Genomic DNA, 21523 nt, shown 5'->3' on the forward strand with positions numbered 1-21523 from the left:
AGCCATTCTCATCTGATCTCTCTCATTAAAACATTTCTGCCTGCAGAACTGCTGCTTATAATGTATGTAAACTCTATAGACCAAGAATCTGAGATCAACCTTTTCTGAAGTACTCAAACCAGCCCATCTGGCACCAACCGTACCATAGTCAAGGACACTGAGGTCTCATCACAGATGTTTTCCCCCACTCTGATGTTTGATGTGAACATTAACTGAACCTCCATCTGTATCTACAAGATTTTATGCACTGAGCTACTGCTACATGATTGGATGGCTGATTGGATAATTGCACGACTGAGTACAGGTGCTCTTATTAAATTGGGAAATGGGTGTATCGAACAATTGCATACAACAGTGCCAAAGACTCTATTACTATTCTATAAACAGGCACGTTTTTGATGTTTTTGTCCCGGCTCTAAAAGACCTCTAAAAGTAGGTTCCTGAAAACGAAGAGCAAGATCGTCCACTAGAATTGTGAAATTTCAGCAATACACCTATTTCTTTTTTTTCAACATATGAGGACAAGTTAAAGATCCACACGTAGTCCGTATAAATAAAATCTTTTATAAAGAGTATGAAAGGCTTGATAAAATAAACCTACAGATTTAACAAAAATATATCATTTATCAAGAATCACAAATATATAATTAGTGAACTCCAAAAGCACATTCTGTATTCAATTTTCACCGATTCCTCCATTACGTCATTAGATCTCAATTCGGATCTTATTTTGACCTCGGGCTCACTTCTGTTTGCTTAAAACACAGGAAGGCACGAGTGGCTCGAAGGCATCCTAAAATAATCAACGGAGAGAAAAAGTCACAAAGGTGCAGCAAATTTATGCTCGTTCCTTGCTATTTTCTCAATTAGTTTGCATTATGTTTTGATCAAAAATAAAAGTTGCTAGTATTACAATTCGGAGATAGATAAATAAATACGATTTTAAAAACACCAGCAAGCCTTGCTATGTGTGTTCACATTATAGGATTAGGTTGTTGTTTTTTTTTAAACCAATGCTGGTTATTCAAGAAGTGGTATATCAGTCATTTCGATTCTAGTGTCTATACAGAGCTAAAAAATAAAAAATACAATAAAATAAAAACATTTTTAAAGGAGGTTAAAATCACTATCATTCTACAAAGGTGCTGGTCCTTTTTCACTACACAACTAAACAGAAAGAATCTGATCGTTATTTTTTTTGATGAGATTGTCAGGATTCGTCGTTGTGATATGGCAGCGTTAAATCAGTGGTTAAAAAATTGTCAAGAAGAGAGTTGCCTGTAGTGTGATATTTCTCACGGAATTTTCGCCTGTGGGCGAAAGCTCACACTTTCATGCTGTTCAGTACACTTAAGTATACGTCACCAGAAAACTGGCACGTGTGCGTTTCCCCCCAAAAAATAAGTACCGGTCTAAATGATCTATCTGAATTCAATGGACTTGCATGACACCCCGATGTGATCATTCGTGGCTCACACACTGGTCTGAGTATAGTGTTATCATTTTGCTCACACTCGACAATGTGTCCCGAACGTGTGTACGTGAGCTCTCAGCAGACTGTGCAAGCTTTCGCCCTTTAGTGGAGAAGACTCTCGGTTCTCAGCTAATGTCCCAGTGGTCTGTCGTCGTAGGTGCTGTATCTCTTAATGTGTATGCGTCGTACTCGCTCTCTCAGCTCCACACTCTCGTCCTCCTCGCTGTGTGAGCAGCAGTGAGCCCGCCTGCGCGTGGCCTCCAGGAGAGAGTTGTCAGGAATTGGGAGTGTCTCGTAAAGCAGAGCATTTAGTGTCTCTTCGTAGATACGAGCCTCAGGAAACTCCACCTGAGACAAAGCAGCAAATCACAGGACGATCACACATCATGTTCTGGCTTCCGTTTAGACGCATTCAGCAATAAGAGAAATTCCTAATCTACAAATCCTTAAACCTTAAAGATGCCAGTAAACAACTTTTAAGACAGAAATGTAACAATGTTTCCTGCACCAGCTAGCACCAGGAATGACTCATTTTCACACATGGTGCAGTCCATACCCAAGTTTCTCCTTAAAACTTTCTACCATGTGCTTGACTGGACTCTCCACCATGTCATGTCATGCCAATAATCGGTATCGGCCGGTAAAGGCTATTATTCACGCTATGGGTAAGTAGAAATACTATGTAATGAAGTAGAAATGCTTTTGTTTGTGGTGAGTGAATGTGAAGCCTAACGGGAGGTTTTTTAGAATTCAATGTTAATATGAATTAATAAAATTCTTTAAGTTAAGAAATCTTACTTTAATCTTCAGAATTTAGTTCATGTGTTAATGTTAATTTGAGTAATGTGTTTTCTGTTTATGAGACCAGTTACTGTGAAACAACTTGTTGAAATGGAGAGAATAAAGTTTTTATTTGCATTTCTTTCAGAACTGTGGAATTCATTATTGTTCATTTAAAAGGAGGTATAAAAGGCAGAACTATCGGTATCGGTTATTGGCCGATATCACTCTGAATAATCGGTTATCGGTATCGGCTGAGAAATTTAGTATCGGTGCATCTCTAATATCAATAAAATGATCTCACAGATAGATAAATAGATAAATGAATTCATCTCTATATCTAGATAACAATAGGACATGCAGACTTCTCACATCACATAGTCGCATCATGATTCTACTGTACCTTGGTCTGCTTTTTCTCAGTAGCATAGACAATGGATGTGCAGCAGACTTCGGCTAATTTGCGGCCCTGCCCGTAGAAGGACCAGCAGCAGATCTCATCGCCGATTACATCCTTAATGAACAGCACGCGTCCGTTGTAGCTCAGCGACAACTTCTCGAACAGTTCGATGTTCTTGAGCAAGTTGTCATCAGAGTTGCTTTCGGAAAACACAACGCAAGCGAATGAGTTAACACAGGAATGCGCACACATGGAATCCAGCAACGGCCAGATGTAATCGAAACGCTTAAATACTTCTGATGAATGCTCTTTACCTGGTGTAGGAATATTTGTTGTTTCCTCGATTGTAGAGTAGCTTTACTGCAGGCTGGAACAGGAAATGAACAGTAACAGGATGTTGCAAATGTATCTTTTCTGGTGTCCCAAACATTTACAGTGTCGATGCATTTATTCGGCCATTTTAAAAAGGGTCATGAGCGGAGCCTCACCTTCGTACAACCCTGTATCAATCTCTCCTCTTCCTTTTGAGACGTGATGACGGGGATAACGCACAGGGCTTTCTGCATGTTGTCCTGCGAAGAAGAAAACTTTGCTCTTAAGGAAGTCAGCAGAACTGCTTTTGAGGGTAAGATTACGATTCAGCAAGTTCACCTGATATTCATATTCTCTATTGGCAACTTGGGCAATTTCTGTAATATGACTAATTTCTAAGGGACACAGTGGCTTAGTGCTTAGCATGTCTGCCTCACACCACTGGGGGTTGGGGGTTTGAATCCCACCTCTGCCCTGTGTGAGTGGAGCTTGCATGTTCTCCCCGTGCTTCGGGGCAGAGGGGTTTCCTCTATGTACTCCAGTTTCCTCCCCAAGTTCAAAGACATGCAATGTAGGCTGATTAGCATTTCATATTGTCCGTATTGTGTGACTGAGTGTGTGTGCAATTGTGCCCTGCGATGGGTTGGCACCCCGTCCAAGCTGTCCCCCTCCTCTTAACCCAAGTTCCTTGAGATAGTCTCCAGGATCCCCTGTGTAGGATAAGCAGTACAGAAATGGATGGATGGACTAATGTCTGACTGATCTTGTTATGATTTTTCATTACTCTTTTTATTTGAGATATTGACCACATTTACATGGACAGCAGTAATGTAATAACTGTCTGCGTCTGAAGCCACGTAATTACCTGCTATACAGTAGGTAAGTACGTGGTTTGGGACGCAGCCCACGGCTTCAAGCAGTCGTCTATTTGCACGTACAGCATGACAAATAATTAACTGCACTTGAAGCTTTTGTAAAAATTTTAAATAAAAACACTCAAAACTGTATACGGGATCATAACGAAGACCAACTGTATGTCGATACGTGAAATTCTGGAGGGAACGTCGGCCGGCGTGGCGTGGGGACGTAATGACGTGTGCTGTTAATTGATCTATGTTCTATAACATGTAAAACAGGAACATGAAAGGAGTATCCTAAAGGCGACTCATGTAAACACCTTAATCACAATATTGTCTTATTCAGAATAAGCTCAATAATTAGATTACTGCTGTCCATGTAAACGTAGTCAATAATGCACTTCGATAATGCGACTAAAACAGGAGTACTCCACGTCTTAATTCAATTTGTGTTTACTTCGAGTATGACCTTAATCAGATTAAGGTCATCAGAAGTCGCTGTTTACATGCTAGTTTCTTAATCAGAGAATTGTCTTAATTGGGTTAATATCGGATTATCGTTGTCCATGTAAATGTACTAATTGTCAGTGATTGAGCCACATTTTGTTGATTTGAGGCTGAAGATGAAGTGATTAGTGTGTGAATAAATAAAACCCTCTCTCTTTAAAGTTGCCTCAATACACATGGAATATGAGGAGAACTGACTTATAAATCATTAACCCCACCTTTAACTATATACGATCAACAAAAACAGTGGTGGTTCAGCAGTTCTGCGATCTGACAGTTCTATCTTGAAGCCTAAGCCTATTAGAAACTAAGGATATTTGGTTATATTTTGACTTGAAGCCTGATTTATACAGATGTACGTTGTGCCTCGAGACAAGCTGAGTGTAGCCTCCAGACGAGCACAAGTGCACGTTTTCCAAATGTCTACAACTACATTTCCTGTAAATGCTGACTAGTTAAACAGGGCCGTGAATCTGGGCACACTCGGGTTAGGATGATACCCGAACCAGAACTAGCGCTCGAGCAAAATGGAGCTGTTCGAAGTGGGGCAACGTTATAAGCACTTACTCATACGCCCCTGCTTTAAAACATCACAAGACTAGCAGAAGTGACAATGAGAAATAGGGAAAGCTTTGGGTGAAGATTTGGAGCTGGAAATTTCAGTGTAATATTGCCACAAATGAACCTCGAGTGGAGTGTAAAAACTAAATTGTCATTTATTGCACACAGTCATTTGTTCCTTTTCTCCATTCCCTCTGCTGCGGTGGAACCTGAGACTTTTGTCTTCGTTGTTCGTTGTCTGTACGTTCTGCTTTGGCGTATGTGCCACTGCCCCCAATGCATGTGTTGGCAGACGGTGACGTGAACGTCCACACGTGAAATTGGAACGTTCATAAATTCGTGCGCACACAAGTATTAATCAGCCCTTAGACTAATCTGGACTAACATGACGTCCTCACCTGAAGTGCATGTTGACACAACTCCACCAGCCCCTGGATCTGATAATACTTCGCCTCAGTGAAAATCTCCATGACACCCTGCGTGCTCTTGGGCAAAGTTACGGTTCCATCCCGCAAGTAGCTGAGAATCGAGCCGAAGTGTTTCCCACAGCGGTCTATCAAAATCCAACCTGATAGGAACAGAACACCGAAACATAACTACATGTACTGCATGTAAAGGTGCGTTCACACATACAGAGATTTTATCGCTGCAAATCGCCAGTCGCTGCACTATGAAGGTGCCGGTAGGTTTCCTACTACTGGTTGCCATAGTAATATGAGTGGCGCTATTCCACTTTTGACAACAAACCAGTTTTTTTGCTGCTAAAATGAAACATTCTGGATGGAGAGCGTCTGTATATAAAATTCAGCAGTGTGTGTATATATGCATCATATCCTACAAGATGAAAGAGAAGCAGTGTGTGATCTTTGCCGTTGCGGCCGTCTATCTCCGGCAAAAGCACACGCGCCAATGAGCTTAGCTTAATTTATGGCTTTAGCGCGTTTAAAGCAAAATAGTAATAATGAAACACTCATTTTCTGTTACAATTGAGCAAAATCCCAGTGTAGCTACTCTCTCAGTATGTGAGCGTCACCATCAGGGTGTCGTTCACTATATGTTCGATGGTGACTGGGAGCCAGACCGCAACTTTTCGGCTGTGGCCTCTGCGTTTCCTGGGTGAAGTGTCCGGCGCGGTGCTGCTTGTTCCTGGACACTTCACCCAAGATAGGAGCTACACTGGGATTTTACTCGACTGCAACAAAAAGTGAGTGTGTTTCATTATTATTCCTTTTAGTATTTTTATAATTTTTTTGCTTTGAAACCACTAAGATCCTAAGCTGAGCTAAGCTAAGCTAATTGGTTACTGCCACAATGGCGCTGCTTCTGCTAGTGAGCACGGGTGGCTACGGATCACGTGCGCTATACTGTCTTCACTCCCATTAGTGGTCGCCACACCAAGTCGCTCCAAATTTGCATAAAGTTCAACTTTTCTCAACTTTGTCGCGTCACTGGACACACTCACATTTAGTCGCAAGCGGTCGCTCATGTCGCCGGAAGTCACCAGTTTGCATTGAAAATGAACGGTCTCCGGTCGCTGTGTGTGTGAACGCATCTTTAAGGGATAATCCACGGCTAGGATGTGCGTTACATGGTTTTAATGCACGACGTAGAGGCAAAGGACCACCTGATGCGAAGCTGCGTTAAAATCGTGTAGCGCACACCTAGCTGTGGATTATCCCGCTTATACCGTGGTCACCTGCCTGCACTGACAAGTTAAAGCTGTCACTGATGTTTGCAGCGCAAAATCTGACTGAAAAGATAAAAACAACTTTAATTTTTATTAGTTATTTTATATATGGATCGTTAGATCTAGAATTCTGCCTGCTCTTAATCATACACAGAGATAAAGTAGTGCGATAAGAGCACATTTATTTGAATGAATTATAACAAATATTTATTAGAGAAAGAGAGATAGCGAGAGAGAGAGAGAGAATATGTGTGTGTGTCTGTGCCAGCTGTAAGTTTAACTGTACGTTACTATGGTTACAGTTGTTTATAGGCACATTAATTTAGAACAACCATTAAACTGACTGGAACTGCCTTTGGTTTTAACGCACACCTTCCAGCCAATCAGAATCGAGTATTCGGACAGACCATGGTATATATTTTTTTAAAAAGCATAAAAAATTAATTTCTGATCAGTCAATGCATTGCTCTACAACATTCACCTTCCTTGTCGGTGAAGACCTCCATCTTGCCACTAAACATGGACTTGAGCAATGTGTCCTGTCGCGTAAGCACTTGCACAGTGGAATAGTAGAGCGCTCCTCCCACGTTGAGGCGGACATATTTGCTTCCTGCCACGCCACGCTGGCTGCAACTCTTGATCTTGGGACATTCGGTTGAAGTGACGGAGAGGACAGGTTCGGCCTGAGGCCGTAGCGGGTGCAGGCAGCTGTCTCCTGACATGTCCCTCTGGAGGTAGATGACCACCCTGCACACGGTGGGTTTGATGTTTACCGCCGTGGTGAACGCCGCCGGGGAAGCTGCCAGAGTGAGCTTCTGCACTTCCTCACATAGCTACAAACACAGGGTGAGGTGGATTAGCACGCTTTCCAAACACTTTTATAACTAGAAATAACGTTATGTGGCTTTTACAAACCGTCAAAAAACCTGAACTGAATCCAAATACCATAATAAACTGTACGCCAAGCCAAATTACAGTACTGTAGAAAAGTACTGGGCCGAAGCATACCCCACGCTACAAGGTGAATACACACACTACCAGTCAAAAGTTTAGACACACTCATTCTTTATTTGTATTTTCCACATTTTAGAATAATAATAATAAAGTCAAAACTCTGGAGTAACACAAATGGAACTATAGGAATTGTGCTGTGATAAAAAAACAAAAAAAACAAACTAAATCCAAAATAAATTAATATTTTAGCATCTTCAAAGTAAACGCCCTTTTTGCCTAGAATTTCCAGAAATGTATTCTTGGCATTTTCTCGACCGATTCCTTGAGGAATTTCCCTGAGATGCTTTTTAAACAGTATTAAAGGAGTTCACACCTACACTGGACTCTTATTGGCTGCTTTTCAGAATTTTTCACTCCGAGTCATCCGTTTAAAAAAAATTTTTTGTAAATAAAATATTACTTTTCTAATGAAAGAAATGAACATGTTGGCACGATTATATTTTTGCCTACAACACCGATTTCAAACATTTAATCTTCCACCTTCAGATCAAAAGGTTTTTAAGATCATGAGAAACATTGAAACAAGTGTCGTTTCCGTTCACATACATGTGCAGGGTGTGTTCTGGTCCTTAATTCTCATCCACAGTCTCAAGCACATGTGAAATAACCACAGTGAAGAATTACAACAAGCAGGAGCAGGGTTTTGGATGTAGTCTGTGGAACAAATACAAATCAACCAAAGCCCTGTAGGGACAGGATTCAATTGAAATGGGGTCCTGGGGTAATTTCCTATTTACTCTATTATTTTATTTCCATCTGAATTGGCCATGTCTGTGTTTTTCTCTGAGAAAATTACAGGACGAATTACATACAGTTTTTTTTTTTTTTGGCCAAACTCAATGGTCATCTGAAAATTTTAGTCTGCGTACGTATCTGTTAGTCTATACTGATAGTGCTCACGTGGCAGGGGGGACGTTTGACTGCTGCTACATTCCGTGTTTGGTCTCAAAACAAAAAATTTAGAAGAGGCATTTGACCACATACTTGGCCTGGGTGGTGAAACCTCGAGTGCTCACCCTACCCGAGAAATGCATTTCCAGGAGGCGAAAGAAAATAAAATCCTTAAGAAAAGCGAGATCCTGCAGGATGATTAAAAGAGCCTTTATAATGGAAACTACAGTATAAAGGATTACTACATATTTACATATGCACAATATCATCAATTTTTATGGTGCGTCTCAATCAGCTCCCTAGTTCAGTAATCAGGGCACTGATCAGGGAGTCGGCCATTTTAAGGGCTGTCTCAATCGCAAAATCCCTCCATTCGCTCGGTAAAAAATCAATTCTATTTCACAGATTCAAGTAGATTTTTAAAAAATCAAGTGTTTTTGGCTGAAAAACACGACAAAATCCTCTATGGACAGACTCAGTGCCCTTACTGTAAGTAACGTCATATTTTCTGAAGCCTCTCAGCTCGAGAAAAAAAAAAGATGGACAAATTCTCAGCCAACTTCGTAATGTACAAACAAATGTAAATAGTTTGTTATCATTGTTGTAGCTCTCAAATGATTACTTCCGTTAGCAATTTTTATCTTTATTTGACGTTCTATATACAGTTTATTTGAGTCTAATGACTTAAGTATTTAATGATGACAGAAATGCTTGTGATGAAGCCAACAAATTTATATGACGTATAATGTCAGAAAAAATCAGTCCTGCCTTTTGTTGATAAATGCCAAGTGGTGACATTTTACAACACAATTACGTAGTCATGTCGCCAGAAATTGAGTCATCAGTGTCCCAATGTGTAGTAAGCCAGAGTCCTTACCAGTGCCCCAACTCGTCTACACCATATACTGTTTTATCACTGAGGAGACGTGTAAACAATTGACTACAGGAGTCCCCTGGAGGGCTCAAAGCAGCAATTCCCATTTTTAGTTTGTAATTAGGAGCATTAATATTATGGATAAACTGGATGCTGCTATTTGTGCCATAGTCTGGCAGAAATGTCATTTTATATTAGTTAATTTACTACAAGTTAATTTACTACTATTGAGTTTACTATTAGTATACTGCAAGTTAATTTACTACTAGTTAGTTTACTACTCGTTTGCTGCAAGGTAATTTAATATTAGTTAGTTTACTAGTAGTATACTACAAGCTAATTTACTACTATTGGAGTTTACTATCAGTATACTGCAAGTTAATTTACTACTAGTTAGTTTACTAGTAGTATGCTACAAGCTAATTTACTACTATTGAAGTTTACTATCAGTATACTGCAAGTTAATTTACTATAGTAAATATAGTTTTTAATAATATGGTTTAATGCAAGGTAATTTAATATTAGTTAGTTTACTAGTAGTATACTACAAGTTAATTTACTACTATTTTGTTTACAACTACTATACTGCAAGTTAATTTACTACTATTCAGTTTACTACTCGTTTACTGCAAGTTAATATACTATTAGTTAGTTTACTAGTACTTTACTACAAGTTAATTTACTACTATTTAGTTTATTACTAGTATACTGTAAGTTAATTTACTACTGTCTAGGTTACTACTATTATACTACAAGTTAATGTACTACTATTTCGTTTCCTACTAATTTACTACAAGTTAATTTACTACTATTTAGTTTCCTACAAGTTAATTTATTACTGGTTAGTTTACTTCAAGTTAATTTAGTGCTGGTTAGTTTACTACAAGTTAATTTAATGCTGGCTAGTTTACAAGTTAATTTAGTGCTGGTTAGTTTACTACAAGTTAATTTAGTGCTGGTTAGTTTACTACAAGTTACTTTAGTGCTGGTTAGTTTACTACTAGTATACTGCAAGTTAAATTACTACTGGTTAGTTTGCTACTAGTTTACTGCAAGTTAGTTCATTTGAAGTTAGTAAGTTTTATCAGACTATGAACATCTTAATATACTGCAAATCTAATGTAAAGTTTAACACGGTACTTTTACTTTTACACTTACACACATACATACATACATACATACATACATACATACACACCTCATTCTGCTATGTGGTTAGCACTCCAGTGTTTGAGAGCAAGCGCACGTTTTCATATTATGTGAGAAGTGATAAAGTCTTTTAGCAGTAAGCGCTAACACAACACCTGAACAGGCAGGTAAGAAAAACTCCCCAGGCCTATAAAAGCGCCGAGAAGCACACACTAACACAGCAAACTTCAGAGGAGGGTTCACTAACACAGACATGAACATTGACTGACCTCAGGACTGATCAGTAAGTCGCTCTTTTCTGCTCATAGGTCCAGTCGAGGAGACCGACAGCTGTAAACATTACATTTAACAAAAACAGTGAATTAATCTCAGCCACAAACAACTAGTTATTTAACAGCAATGCTGTAGCCTTTAGCCCAAAACGCCTTCGACGTGTTTTTCCTCTTCTTCTGTGTAATGTTTACACAAGCCACAGAAAGATGAATGAGTTCCTGCTGCCCTCTGTTGATCACTGCTGGAAATAAACTGAAAATATACAGCTCTGACCATGTACAGTACAAGCTGCTGAAACACAGGCCGAACTGGTCAAACTGGTAGACTTTAGCTCAGGGGGTCCAAACTCCAGCCCTGGGGGCAAGTGGAGTGGAAAACCTTTCATGTGTACTTAAAAAAGTCCTTAAATGTATTTGCAATCGATTCTCAATAGTGACCATTTAATATAGGATTATTTTAGTTTGTCCAATTACTTTTTATCCTTTTTTAAGTGGGGGCATATAAAAAGTGATTCACCAGATTTGGATGTAAATACCCTCATATTAAAGCTGTAAGTCTGCATGTTCAGCTCATATAAAAAAAAAAATTTTTTACCTGAAAATAGATATATTCTTGTTGTAAATATTTAGTGTTTTTTACATTTTGCATAAAGTGGTTTGTATCATGAGGTAAATCGTCTGTATTTACATTCATGAAGGCATCTCTTGATTGTAGACTTTGACAAAGATACACCTACATCCTCCACAATGTTCTTGACTTGGCTAGATGTTGTGAAGGGATTTTTGAAGAAGTAAAGATTTCTGTGATCATCCACTTTAGGTGTCTTCCATGGTCTTCCAGGCCTTTTGGTGTTGCTGAGCTCGCCAGTGCATTCCTTCTTTTTTTATTTTATTTACCAAATTGTTGATTTGGCCACCCCTAAAGTTTCTGCTATCTCTCTGATAGGGTTTTTTGTATGTTTGTTTGTATTTTCAACCTAATGACTACATATTGATTGTGCCCTGTGATGGATTGGCACCCTGTCCAGGGTGTACCCCGCCTTGTGCCCAATGCTTCCTGGGATAGGCTCCAGGTTCCCCTGTGACCCTGAAGAAGGATAAGCAGTATAGAAGATGGATGGATGGATGGATGACTACATGTTGAGAATTCCCATGAAAAGCTACCAATTGCATAGTGAACATTTGGAATCAACTCCAGACCTTTTATCTACTTAATGTGTCATGAAATAATGAGGAAACATGCCACACCTGCCCATGAAGCTGCTTGTCAGTCAGTTGTCCAATTCTTTTGAGCTTGTGAAAATGGAGGGACTCCAAAAAAAATCATATATTGATTCATTTCAAATCCATTGCGGTGGTGTGCAGAGGCAAAATTGGAAATGAGAATGACAGTAGAAGAAGTCCTAAAATTGCCCTCTGGTGTTAGATTGTTAATGAACTGTGTGACAATCATTTTTAATACATGCTCAGTTGGATTCAAGCCACATGATTTTGGCCATTTAAGAACATTCCACTTCTTTGCCTTAAAAATGTTCCTTGCTAGGCCTGTGGCTAAAGGCGGCCATGTGTATTGTGGCATTTGCTATTTCTCAGCCTCAATCCCATAGTGCCTTGTGAGGTAGCTTGCAACTTATCCCAGAAAGAGTGTGCTCTCGTTTTGTTGTTGTTTTTGTTGTTCTTATTTTTTGGCAGCTTTTATTTAGTTTAAAGTTGCTCCTCTTATTTTAAAAAAGAACGACTCGGATCGGGAGGTGAGGTGAACTGACAGACCGCATAGCCTAAAAACCCAGCTAAGCTATAAAGGAATCATTTCTGTTTCTCATAATTCTGCCTTGGCTGCATTAGCTTTTAGTTTATTTTTTATTCCAAATGTGATCAACGTTTGCGTAAGTACTAGATGTGTTGGGGAATTTAACATGTAACACTTTAATTATATTCTGCTGAAATGACTCGGAAAAAGATTTGTTCATTTTGATGAATGAGATTCAAAGATCTGAGTCAGTAAAATGATCCGAACTTCTCTTCACTTATGTGAGTTAAGCCGGGAAGGCTCGCTGTTGGCGGAGCTGTAAATAAGGTGCCGTGGGGAAAGTGCTTTCTTCATTTTTGCTATAACTTCGTGGGTGGTGTTTTTGTAATAGCCTTTTTGTTAAAGGGCTTATAGGCATGAAACCAGTGTCATCCAGTAGAGGAAGACAGTGGACATATTTCACAACCTCTCTTTTCACCTCTACTGGCGAAAAATGGTATTGAATGTCCAACATTAACTTTCTTTTTGAAATAGCTTTGTTCATAAGGGAGACAGAGACATGAAACCAGTGTCATTCAGTAGAGGGAACAGTGGGCATCTTTCACAACTGCTCTTTTTACACCTACTGGTGGAATACGGAACTGTCTCTGTCACTTGTTAACGATAAGCACAACCATGTACATGCAAGCAATTTGCAGCACACATAGACATCTTAACCAGAGATAGAAACTCGAGTCTGTGACTTGGACTCAAGTCACACTTAAGTCGCAAAAGAAAATGACTTGCGATTTGACTTGGACTCGTGAACAACTGACTTGAGACTTGACTTGGACTTGAAGACGGAGACTCGATGTCACCATTTCCCCTCGAGCCAGCACTGCAGTATTGCAGCGTGCTTGGAGACCCGAAGCGCGAGTTCAATGCGCGAGCTCGAAGCAAGAGCTGATGCACGAGCACTTAGCAAGCACATGCTTTTAGGTCTTCAGTGACATTGACTTCGTTTACTTTGGACATGCGATTTTGTTATGGTTTTTGTCCTGTCTCCGCCCCGTCTTGTCATTGGTTGTTTCTGCAGAGCTCCAGCCAGAGGTCAACGTGGTGACCTCGGCTCCAGAGCTCCAGCTTGAGACCTACGAGGTGGTCTCACCTGCTGAGCTCCAGCCGGAGGTCAACATGCTGACCTCATCTCCAAAGCTCGAACCTGAGACCCATGAGGTGGTCTCACCTGCTGAGCTACATCCAGAGGTCAACGTGGCGACCCTCGGCTCGAGAGCTCCACCTGAGACTCACGAGGAGGTCTCACCTACCGAGCTCCAGCCGGAGGTCAACGTAGCGACCTCATCCCCAGTGCTCCAGCATGACACCCACGAGGCGGTCTCATCCCCAGAGCTCCAGCCTGAGGTCAACATGGCGGTCTCATCTACCGAGCTCCAGCCAGAGGTCAACGAGGTGACCTCCCAAGCCATGTTCACGTGCGAGATCGAAGAGGTGGCTTTTCAAGCCAAGTACCTGTCAGCCAACCTGTCAAGCCAAGTTCATGTCCGAGGTTGAAGAGGCAACCTCTCAAGCCAAGTTCCTGTCAGAGGTCGACGAGACGGCCTCCCAAGCCACGTTCCTGTACAAGGTCGAAGAGACGGCTTCCCAAGCCAAGTTCTTGTCCCAGGTCGAAGAGACGGCCTCCCGAACCACGTTGATGTCCGAGGTCGACAAGGTGACCTCCCATGCCATGTTCCAGTATGAGATCGATGATGTGACCTTCCATGCCACGTTCCAGTCTGAGATCGAATTGTGACCTTCCATGCCACGTTCCAGTCTGAGACCGATGTCACGACCAACCAAGTTATGTTCACACCAGAGTCTGTTGATACGACCAACCAGGTTCTCCTTATGCCTGAAACCAACATCACGACCAACCAGGTTCAACTTATGCCTGAAACCAACGTCACGACCAACCAGGTTCTGCTCACGCCTGAAACCGACATCACGACCAACCAAGTTCTGCTCACGTCCGAGTCTGCTGACACAGACAACCAAGTTCTACTTATGCCTGAAGCAGACGTCATGGCTAACCGAGTTCTCCTAATGCCTGAGACGGACGACACAGCCAACCAAGCTCTGCGTACACCTGATATAAATAATATACAATTTTAATAGTCATAAATAATATTTTAGTGACATGCCCTTGGGTATGTTGATGCAGTCTAATCTTGCCCACTTTGAAAAAAAAAGTCTGGACAGCCCTGTTACCCTGCTTTAGTTGGTATCGTTTACTGGGAATAATTTTGTTTGAGGTTTTATAATTGCCCTACAGTTGTTGTTTTCTTATATATATATATGCTCCCACTGTTGGGCCCTTGAGCTATTCCCTTAACCCTCTCTGCTCCAGGGGTGCTGTATCATTGCCAAACCTGCACTCTGACCCCAACTTCCTGACATGCTGGGATATGTGAAGAAAAGAATTTCACTGTGTGTAATGTGTATGTGACCAATAAAGACTCATTATCTCCTGCAATGCTGTGACAGCCTAAGTAAATAAAATGATACCTTTTATTTTATTTAGGGGACTTTGATATACTGTATATTTAAAATGCAGTGCAAAGGGAAAGTGTTTCATTAGGCGAAAATAAATGACTTTTTTGTGCAGGAACATCAGCATTATGTTGTGTGTTTGTGTAAAAGTGAACTCTTATTACACATGCTGGTGTCATCACAGCGACTTTTATCTGCTCCAGAAGGTCACCGGTGTAAACAGAAGTCCCGCCTTCGTGGCCGTCCTGAGAACTCCGGTTAGTCAAGTTGCCTGTCAATCATGATATTTAACCAATCGCGTTCGTTTGTTCTTTCCCATTCGTGCTAGAACGAGGGGTTAAGTTCAATTCAAGATGTCGGCAGTGTGTGTGTATCCCATGTGTGTTCGGCTGAGCCGGGGCCTCCTCAGGCTGAGAAGTGAAACGTCGGCTTCCACAGCGGCGGGTTTAATCAGAAAACTCTTTGTTGGACCGGTAAAAGGTAACGAAAGCGGCGCCATAGAGGGGCTAGCTCAGGCTATACTACAGGAGCGACTTCAGCAGCAGGGGACTCAGGTAAGCTAGCTGTTCAGTACTGTAGTATCAGTGTTGCTGTACCATGTACTACCATTTATCCTCGGATATACTGCTATGAACAAAACACTTCAGGTATAGTACTGTAGAAAGGAAAAAATGTTTTGATAATATATTGTAAAGTGTTCTGTTTTATCGTTAACGTTGTACCGGTTATCAGTTTGAATGGACTCAAGCTTTTAAGGAGGAGGTTTGGCATTGACGTGACCGAGCAACTAGCTGAGCTCCAAATCTCTCCGTGTAGGATATTTAGTGCACTATATAGAGCGCATGAGCCACTACTTTACACCCTAGGTAATGCACGTGTAAATGTATAGGGAGCCTTTTGGGATTAACTAAGTGTCACGGGACGTTAGAGGGTCTTTAAAGTGCACCTATTATGATTTTGAAACGTGCCTAATTTTGTTTTCGAGATCTCATACAATAGATTTATATACATCCAAGAATAAAAAACACTTTAATGTGCTCATAATTTAAACTGTGGCATTACCTTTCCCCCCTGTGTCACAAACGACTTGCTAAATGATCCGTTCTAAAGGATTCATTATAAACTCCTCCTTTCAGAGAGCATACTCTGCTCTGATTGGTCAGATGTCCCAGTAGTTGTGATTGGTCTACTGCTGTCACCATGTGCTGGAAAAGGAAATGCCCACTACCATAACCAGTACTAGCTCTGTCTGGGGAAAAAAATGAAGACCAGAGGCTAGGACTGCATGATTATGGCAAAATGATAATCACGATTATTTTGATCAATATTGAGATAATGATTATTTATCATGATTATTCATTGATTATTCATTGATATTTTCATTATTCATTGATTATTCATTGATATTTTTATTGCACTTTCACATTTAAATAAACAGACCGCTGCTTTCACCTCCATGCTGTGCTACATTCCTGCTGATGTACAAATCTTTGCATCAAATTAGACTGGTCCTTAAAGTGCTTCATCTCGTAGAAGCAAAATATAAATAAAATTGTACCCAAAATATAGGATAAGTAAAAAATAAAAATACCATCAACCAAATGAAAATATGCAATCAAAAAAAAACAATATGCAACCAAATGAAAACAACTCCGGCGTATGCAGAAAAGGCAATAACAGGAGGAGAGAAGCAGCCACATCACCCAATATTGTGGCGGATGGATGACGTCATTTTCTACCGAAACCCGGAAGTTAGCATCACACCGGTTTCCTCGACAAAAACCCAATAGGATTTTCCCATAGGCTTTTGGATTATTGCAAAAAATAAGCTCTGAGATCAACAAAAGTTTACAATACTAACATGTTTTGTCCATCAAGGTAATTTTCACAAATGAACACAACTTTTATGAAGTTTGAAGCCTAAATACAATCGCTAGAAATAAACAGTTTACCGTATGCTTTATACAAACTACACCACGGTCGCTCGACTTCGTCACCATCACCAAGCTTCCGACAACTTTCTCAAACTTGATTTAAAACTTATTATTTTCCATAATACGGATTTATTCTGTGGATGAATCTTCATCCATGTTGTTTTTGGGGAATTGTGCACAGCATGCCTAAACCAGTTTATCTGCAAAGTTTTTTCCTGTTCGGCATGATGACGTTTAATGTCCTCGAAAACAACTGTAGTCCCATTTAGTAACATGTTAGTGTCATGATTTACCCTCGCGCAAAGCGCTGGAGCTCGCAGCGCACTCTTTTAGTGACATTGACTTTGTTTACTTTCTACCTGTGCATTTGTTATGATTTCTGTCCTGTCTCCACCCCTTTATCATCATTGGTTGTTCCCTTATGTGTCAGCATTAGTCTCAGCTGTTTTGTGTTCACCCTTAATTACGTTTGTCACTTAAACCCCTGGTGTCTCTTTGTTCGACACAAAATATTGCGTGAGCTTCCTGTGTACCAAGCTTTTGTTCATCGTATTGATCTTATTCTCGACCTTGTTGTTTAATTCTTGTTTAGCCTAGTTTATGCCCATTTGCCGATTGCCTGACCTTTTTCTTGTTTTTGACCACGCTATTGTCTCACGTTTTGGATTTGTATGCCTCTCTTTAATAAAGCTCTTGTCTGCACTTGCATCCATCCTAAACCCTCATTACGTGACCGTTAGCAACCGCCTTTTTCAATGCACGTAAAAGCTTTAAAAAACAAACAAACAAAAAAAAACCATGAATGGCGTTTTACTGGCGTATTTTATGTAGTAGAATAAAACATGAAAATATTTTGAGCTTGTGTTCACCACAGACCTTATTTCAGGCTTTCAACCAAAATCCCGTTTAAAAAATCCCATTGATTTGGGATGAAACCGAAGGGCTAAAATGCTAACTTGTTTCCGGGTTTTGGCATTACAAAATGACGTCATCCCCACGCCGCTCTATGGTGACTGGCTGTAAGTTTAGGAAGCGCTTGATTTGATATGCGGCGGAATTTTCTATGAGCGGATTTTAAACATCAATATCGCAGTCGATCATGTTCATGTATTGTGGACAGTCAAAATCATAATCAAGATAGATATTAGGTTAATTTTGCTCCCCTAGTGGGTAGCGTTGCTACCTCACAGCTCCAGGGTCCCCAGAACTCAGGATACCGCCTGTATGGACTTCCTTTTGCATTTTCTCCCTGTGTCTATGTGGGCTTCCTCCAGGTTCTCCGGTCTCCTCCCGTCTCCCAATAAATCACGCCAGTAAGTGAACTCTGAATTGCCTTTAGGTATGAAAGAGTGTGTAAATTTGAGTGTGTCCCTGCAATAGATGTTTCATCTAGGGTGTATTCCTGCTTCGTACTCGGTGCTCCTGATCCATTGCGACCCTGACCAGGATAAAAACGAATCACTCACTTACTGAAAACGAATCACTCTAATTAGTATTAGATAGAGTATTATGGGATACACATAGTTGAGCTCCTTGCAAATAGTGACAACCCTCCATGCTTCAACATGATAATGTACAGTACATGACAATCTAATTATACCTGAATGCCATGATGCTCAAAGAGACATATATTTATGGTATTGCTCATTAGCAGTCCTTCCAGGATTGTGCAATTGCAGAAATTAACGCAAAATCAAGAAAACTCCGCAACATTCGGAGGAGCTTGCAGTTTTTCAAAATTACCGCACATTTGGACCAAGATGTGTCATGTGACATCACAACGTGCATTCAGCCAAAGCCCTCTTTGATTCATGTGCATCAAATACGAGTACAGCTAAAAAGTCTCATTTACCAACAAACATCACTGTGAAAGACTATAAAGACTGAACTATTCCATGCAATTGTAATTTTGCCAATTCAAATAGTTTTCTGCATGAAAAAGCACAGGAAAAATATGCACAAGTTGAATTACAAATTTTTTAAATAGCCAAAAGAAAAGCACGCATTTCTGGCTACAACAATCACACAAAAACAAACCAAAAACAACTTCTACCGAAAACCTGTAGGTCTGAATGGATCATGCCAGAACAGGATCCTCTCAGATTTTAAGTGTCTGGATTGCCTATATATATATATATATATATATATATATATATATATATATATATATATCCCAGCTTGAAGCCCCTTGACCTTCTCATCAGTAACCCAGTGCCTTTCACCCCTAAGCCACCACTGCCTATGCTATATGGCCAAAAGTATGTGGACACCTCACCATTACACCCATGTGTGTTTCTTCCTCAAACTGTTGCCACAATGTTGAAAGCACCCAATTGTACAGGATGTCTTTGTATACTGTAGCATTCTCCCTTCACTGTTCCAGTGTGATAATGCCCCTGTGCATCTCGAGGTCCATGAAGACATGGTTTGCTGAGGTTGGAGTGGAAGAACTCAAGTGACCTGGACAGGGCCCTGACCTGTTCATTTTGGAGTTCAAGTTATGAACTCCTAAATCTAGTGGAAAGCTTTCCCAAACAGTAAAAGTGGGGCTAAATCTGGAATGGGATGTTCAACAAGCACATAAGTGTGATTCTCAGACGTCCACAAACTTTTGCTCATATAATGTACGTGGATCAGGCACCACTGCAGTTTTTTTGTGTGTGTTTTTATAATAATAATGAAGCTAAATAAAGCATAAGTCAAATTATTTTAACAATGAACAAGCTGGCTCATTTCCATGATGGCCAACTAGTAAATACAGTGTGCTCATGTTATCAGTCACAGGGGATGTGCCAAAAATAAATAAATAAATAAATAAGCAGCTGACTTTGTTGAAGCAATGGGGCAGAACAAGATGCTAAAACAGCAAGCAAGGAGTAGTTTCTGTGATTTACTTGTTGACCAATTGCTCACAAAATGCAACGCTCTTCGTGTTCGACGCTTGAAAGGACACAAACTGCCACAGATGAGCAGAACAAAATTGCGACGTCGGGAAAATACTGTCAGTTATACATGACTGCTCTGTGGAGTAATTTGCTTGAATAATGCATACGAGGAAAATCTTTTTTTTTTTTTTTGTTCACTGATATCCATACTCGTGTTGTTATACTGTTATACTCGTAATGTTATGTTTGTTTAAAGGCATGTGTGTTCTGCGTAAAATGTTGGTTGAGAGGCTGAGCACATATTATGACGCTTAACACACAAACCTGCAGCTGACTTTACCTCATTTCACCATGGTTATCATACCTACACTACTGACCCTCAGACTATGATGACATTTTATATATATATATATATATATATATATATCATCATAGTCTGAGGGTCAGTAGTGTAGGTATGATAACCATGGTGAAATGAGGTAAAGCACACACTACCAGCACACACTACCAGTCAAAAGTTTAGACAAACTCATTCTTTACTTTTATTTATTTCCCCACATTTTAGAATAATACAGTCATCAAAACTCTGGAGTAACACAAATGGAACTATGGGAATTATGTTGTGATAAATCCAAAATAATTTAATATTTTAGCATCTTCAAAGTACACCCCCTTTTTGCCTAGAATTTCCAGAAATGTATTCTTGGCATTTTCTCAACTGATTTCTTGAGGAATTTCCCTGAGATGCTTTTTAAACAGTATTAAAGGAGTTCACACCTACACTGGACTCTTATTGGCTGCTTTTCAGAATATTTCACTCTGAGTCATCCGTTTAAAAAAATTTTTTTGTAAATAAAATATTAGTTTTCTAATGAAAGAAATGAATATGTTGGCACGATTATATTTTTGCCTACAACACCGATTTCACACATTTAATCATCCACCTTCAGATCAAAAGGTTTTTAAGATCATGAGAAACATTGAAACAAGTGTCTCTAAACTTTTGACCGTAGTGTGTGTAATTTTACAGGTAATTTAGAAGGCATATAATTACATTTTAGCAAGAGCTCCAAACTTTCAATTTTTATCCAAAACAGCATTAGGGATAAAATACATTTTGATTGATTCATGGCTAGCTAAACCTTCTTTTTTTCATTTGCATTTAATTCTAAAAGTATTGATAACATGTACAAAATTTCAAACCTCAAGCCCACCATCAGATCTTCTACTAGACAAGACAGATGAATTCATTTTGTGAGGTTTGTGCTTCCAGATAACGTTCAGAAAGATTTTTATTACTGCCAAATTTAGAAAGTGTGGAATAAAACAAGATGGGATAATTACCTGTACAGTAATCTTAATTTTACCTGTAAACTGTCACCAAGTCTTGAATATTCCATTTAATTAATGAGTAGCCTTTAAAGAGATGTGTGTGTGTGTGTGTGTGTGTGTGTGTGTGTATTCTTGTGCTCGTAGAGTCAACCTCCTCCTATAGGGGAGGGAGAGAACTCCGAGCAGCAGGATGATCAAAGAGAGGACAAGAAGCAGAAAGAGAACATGGCGTATGCAAAGAAGGTGGTGCTTCGCTTGGCGGGGCTTATGGGACTCGGGGGCGCAGTCGGCGTGGTCTACATCTTCGGTGAGTTG

At 40.1% G+C, this 21523-nt stretch overlaps 2 protein-coding genes across 2 annotated transcripts in view; one reads left to right on the forward strand and one right to left on the reverse strand.

Moving 5' to 3' along the window:
* Window positions 1-119: 119 nt before the first annotated feature.
* Window positions 120-10979, reverse strand: tnfaip1 (tumor necrosis factor, alpha-induced protein 1 (endothelial)). Its single transcript, XM_053647919.1, has 7 exons — window positions 10776-10979; window positions 7060-7411; window positions 5290-5459; window positions 3143-3226; window positions 2969-3021; window positions 2658-2853; window positions 120-1822 (listed from the first exon to the last, which is right to left on the reverse strand). Exons 2-7 carry the CDS (start codon window positions 7298-7300, stop codon window positions 1604-1606), a joined length of 963 nt encoding a protein of 320 aa, XP_053503894.1. The 5' UTR covers window positions 7301-7411; window positions 10776-10979; the 3' UTR covers window positions 120-1603.
* A 4196-nt stretch (window positions 10980-15175) lies between these two features.
* Window positions 15176-21523, forward strand: part of timm50 (translocase of inner mitochondrial membrane 50 homolog (S. cerevisiae)) — a 36883-nt gene continuing 30535 nt past the window's right edge. Inside the window, exons 1-2 of the mRNA XM_053647064.1 lie at window positions 15176-15611; window positions 21353-21515. Of these exons, the coding sequence (XP_053503039.1) occupies window positions 15411-15611; window positions 21353-21515 (364 nt within the window). The 5' untranslated portion in view covers window positions 15176-15410. The remainder of the gene's footprint in view (window positions 15612-21352; window positions 21516-21523) is intronic.

Source organism: Ictalurus furcatus, chromosome 17 (genome assembly GCF_023375685.1).
Source record: "Ictalurus furcatus strain D&B chromosome 17, Billie_1.0, whole genome shotgun sequence".
NCBI classification, from domain to species: domain Eukaryota; kingdom Metazoa; phylum Chordata; class Actinopteri; order Siluriformes; family Ictaluridae; genus Ictalurus; species Ictalurus furcatus.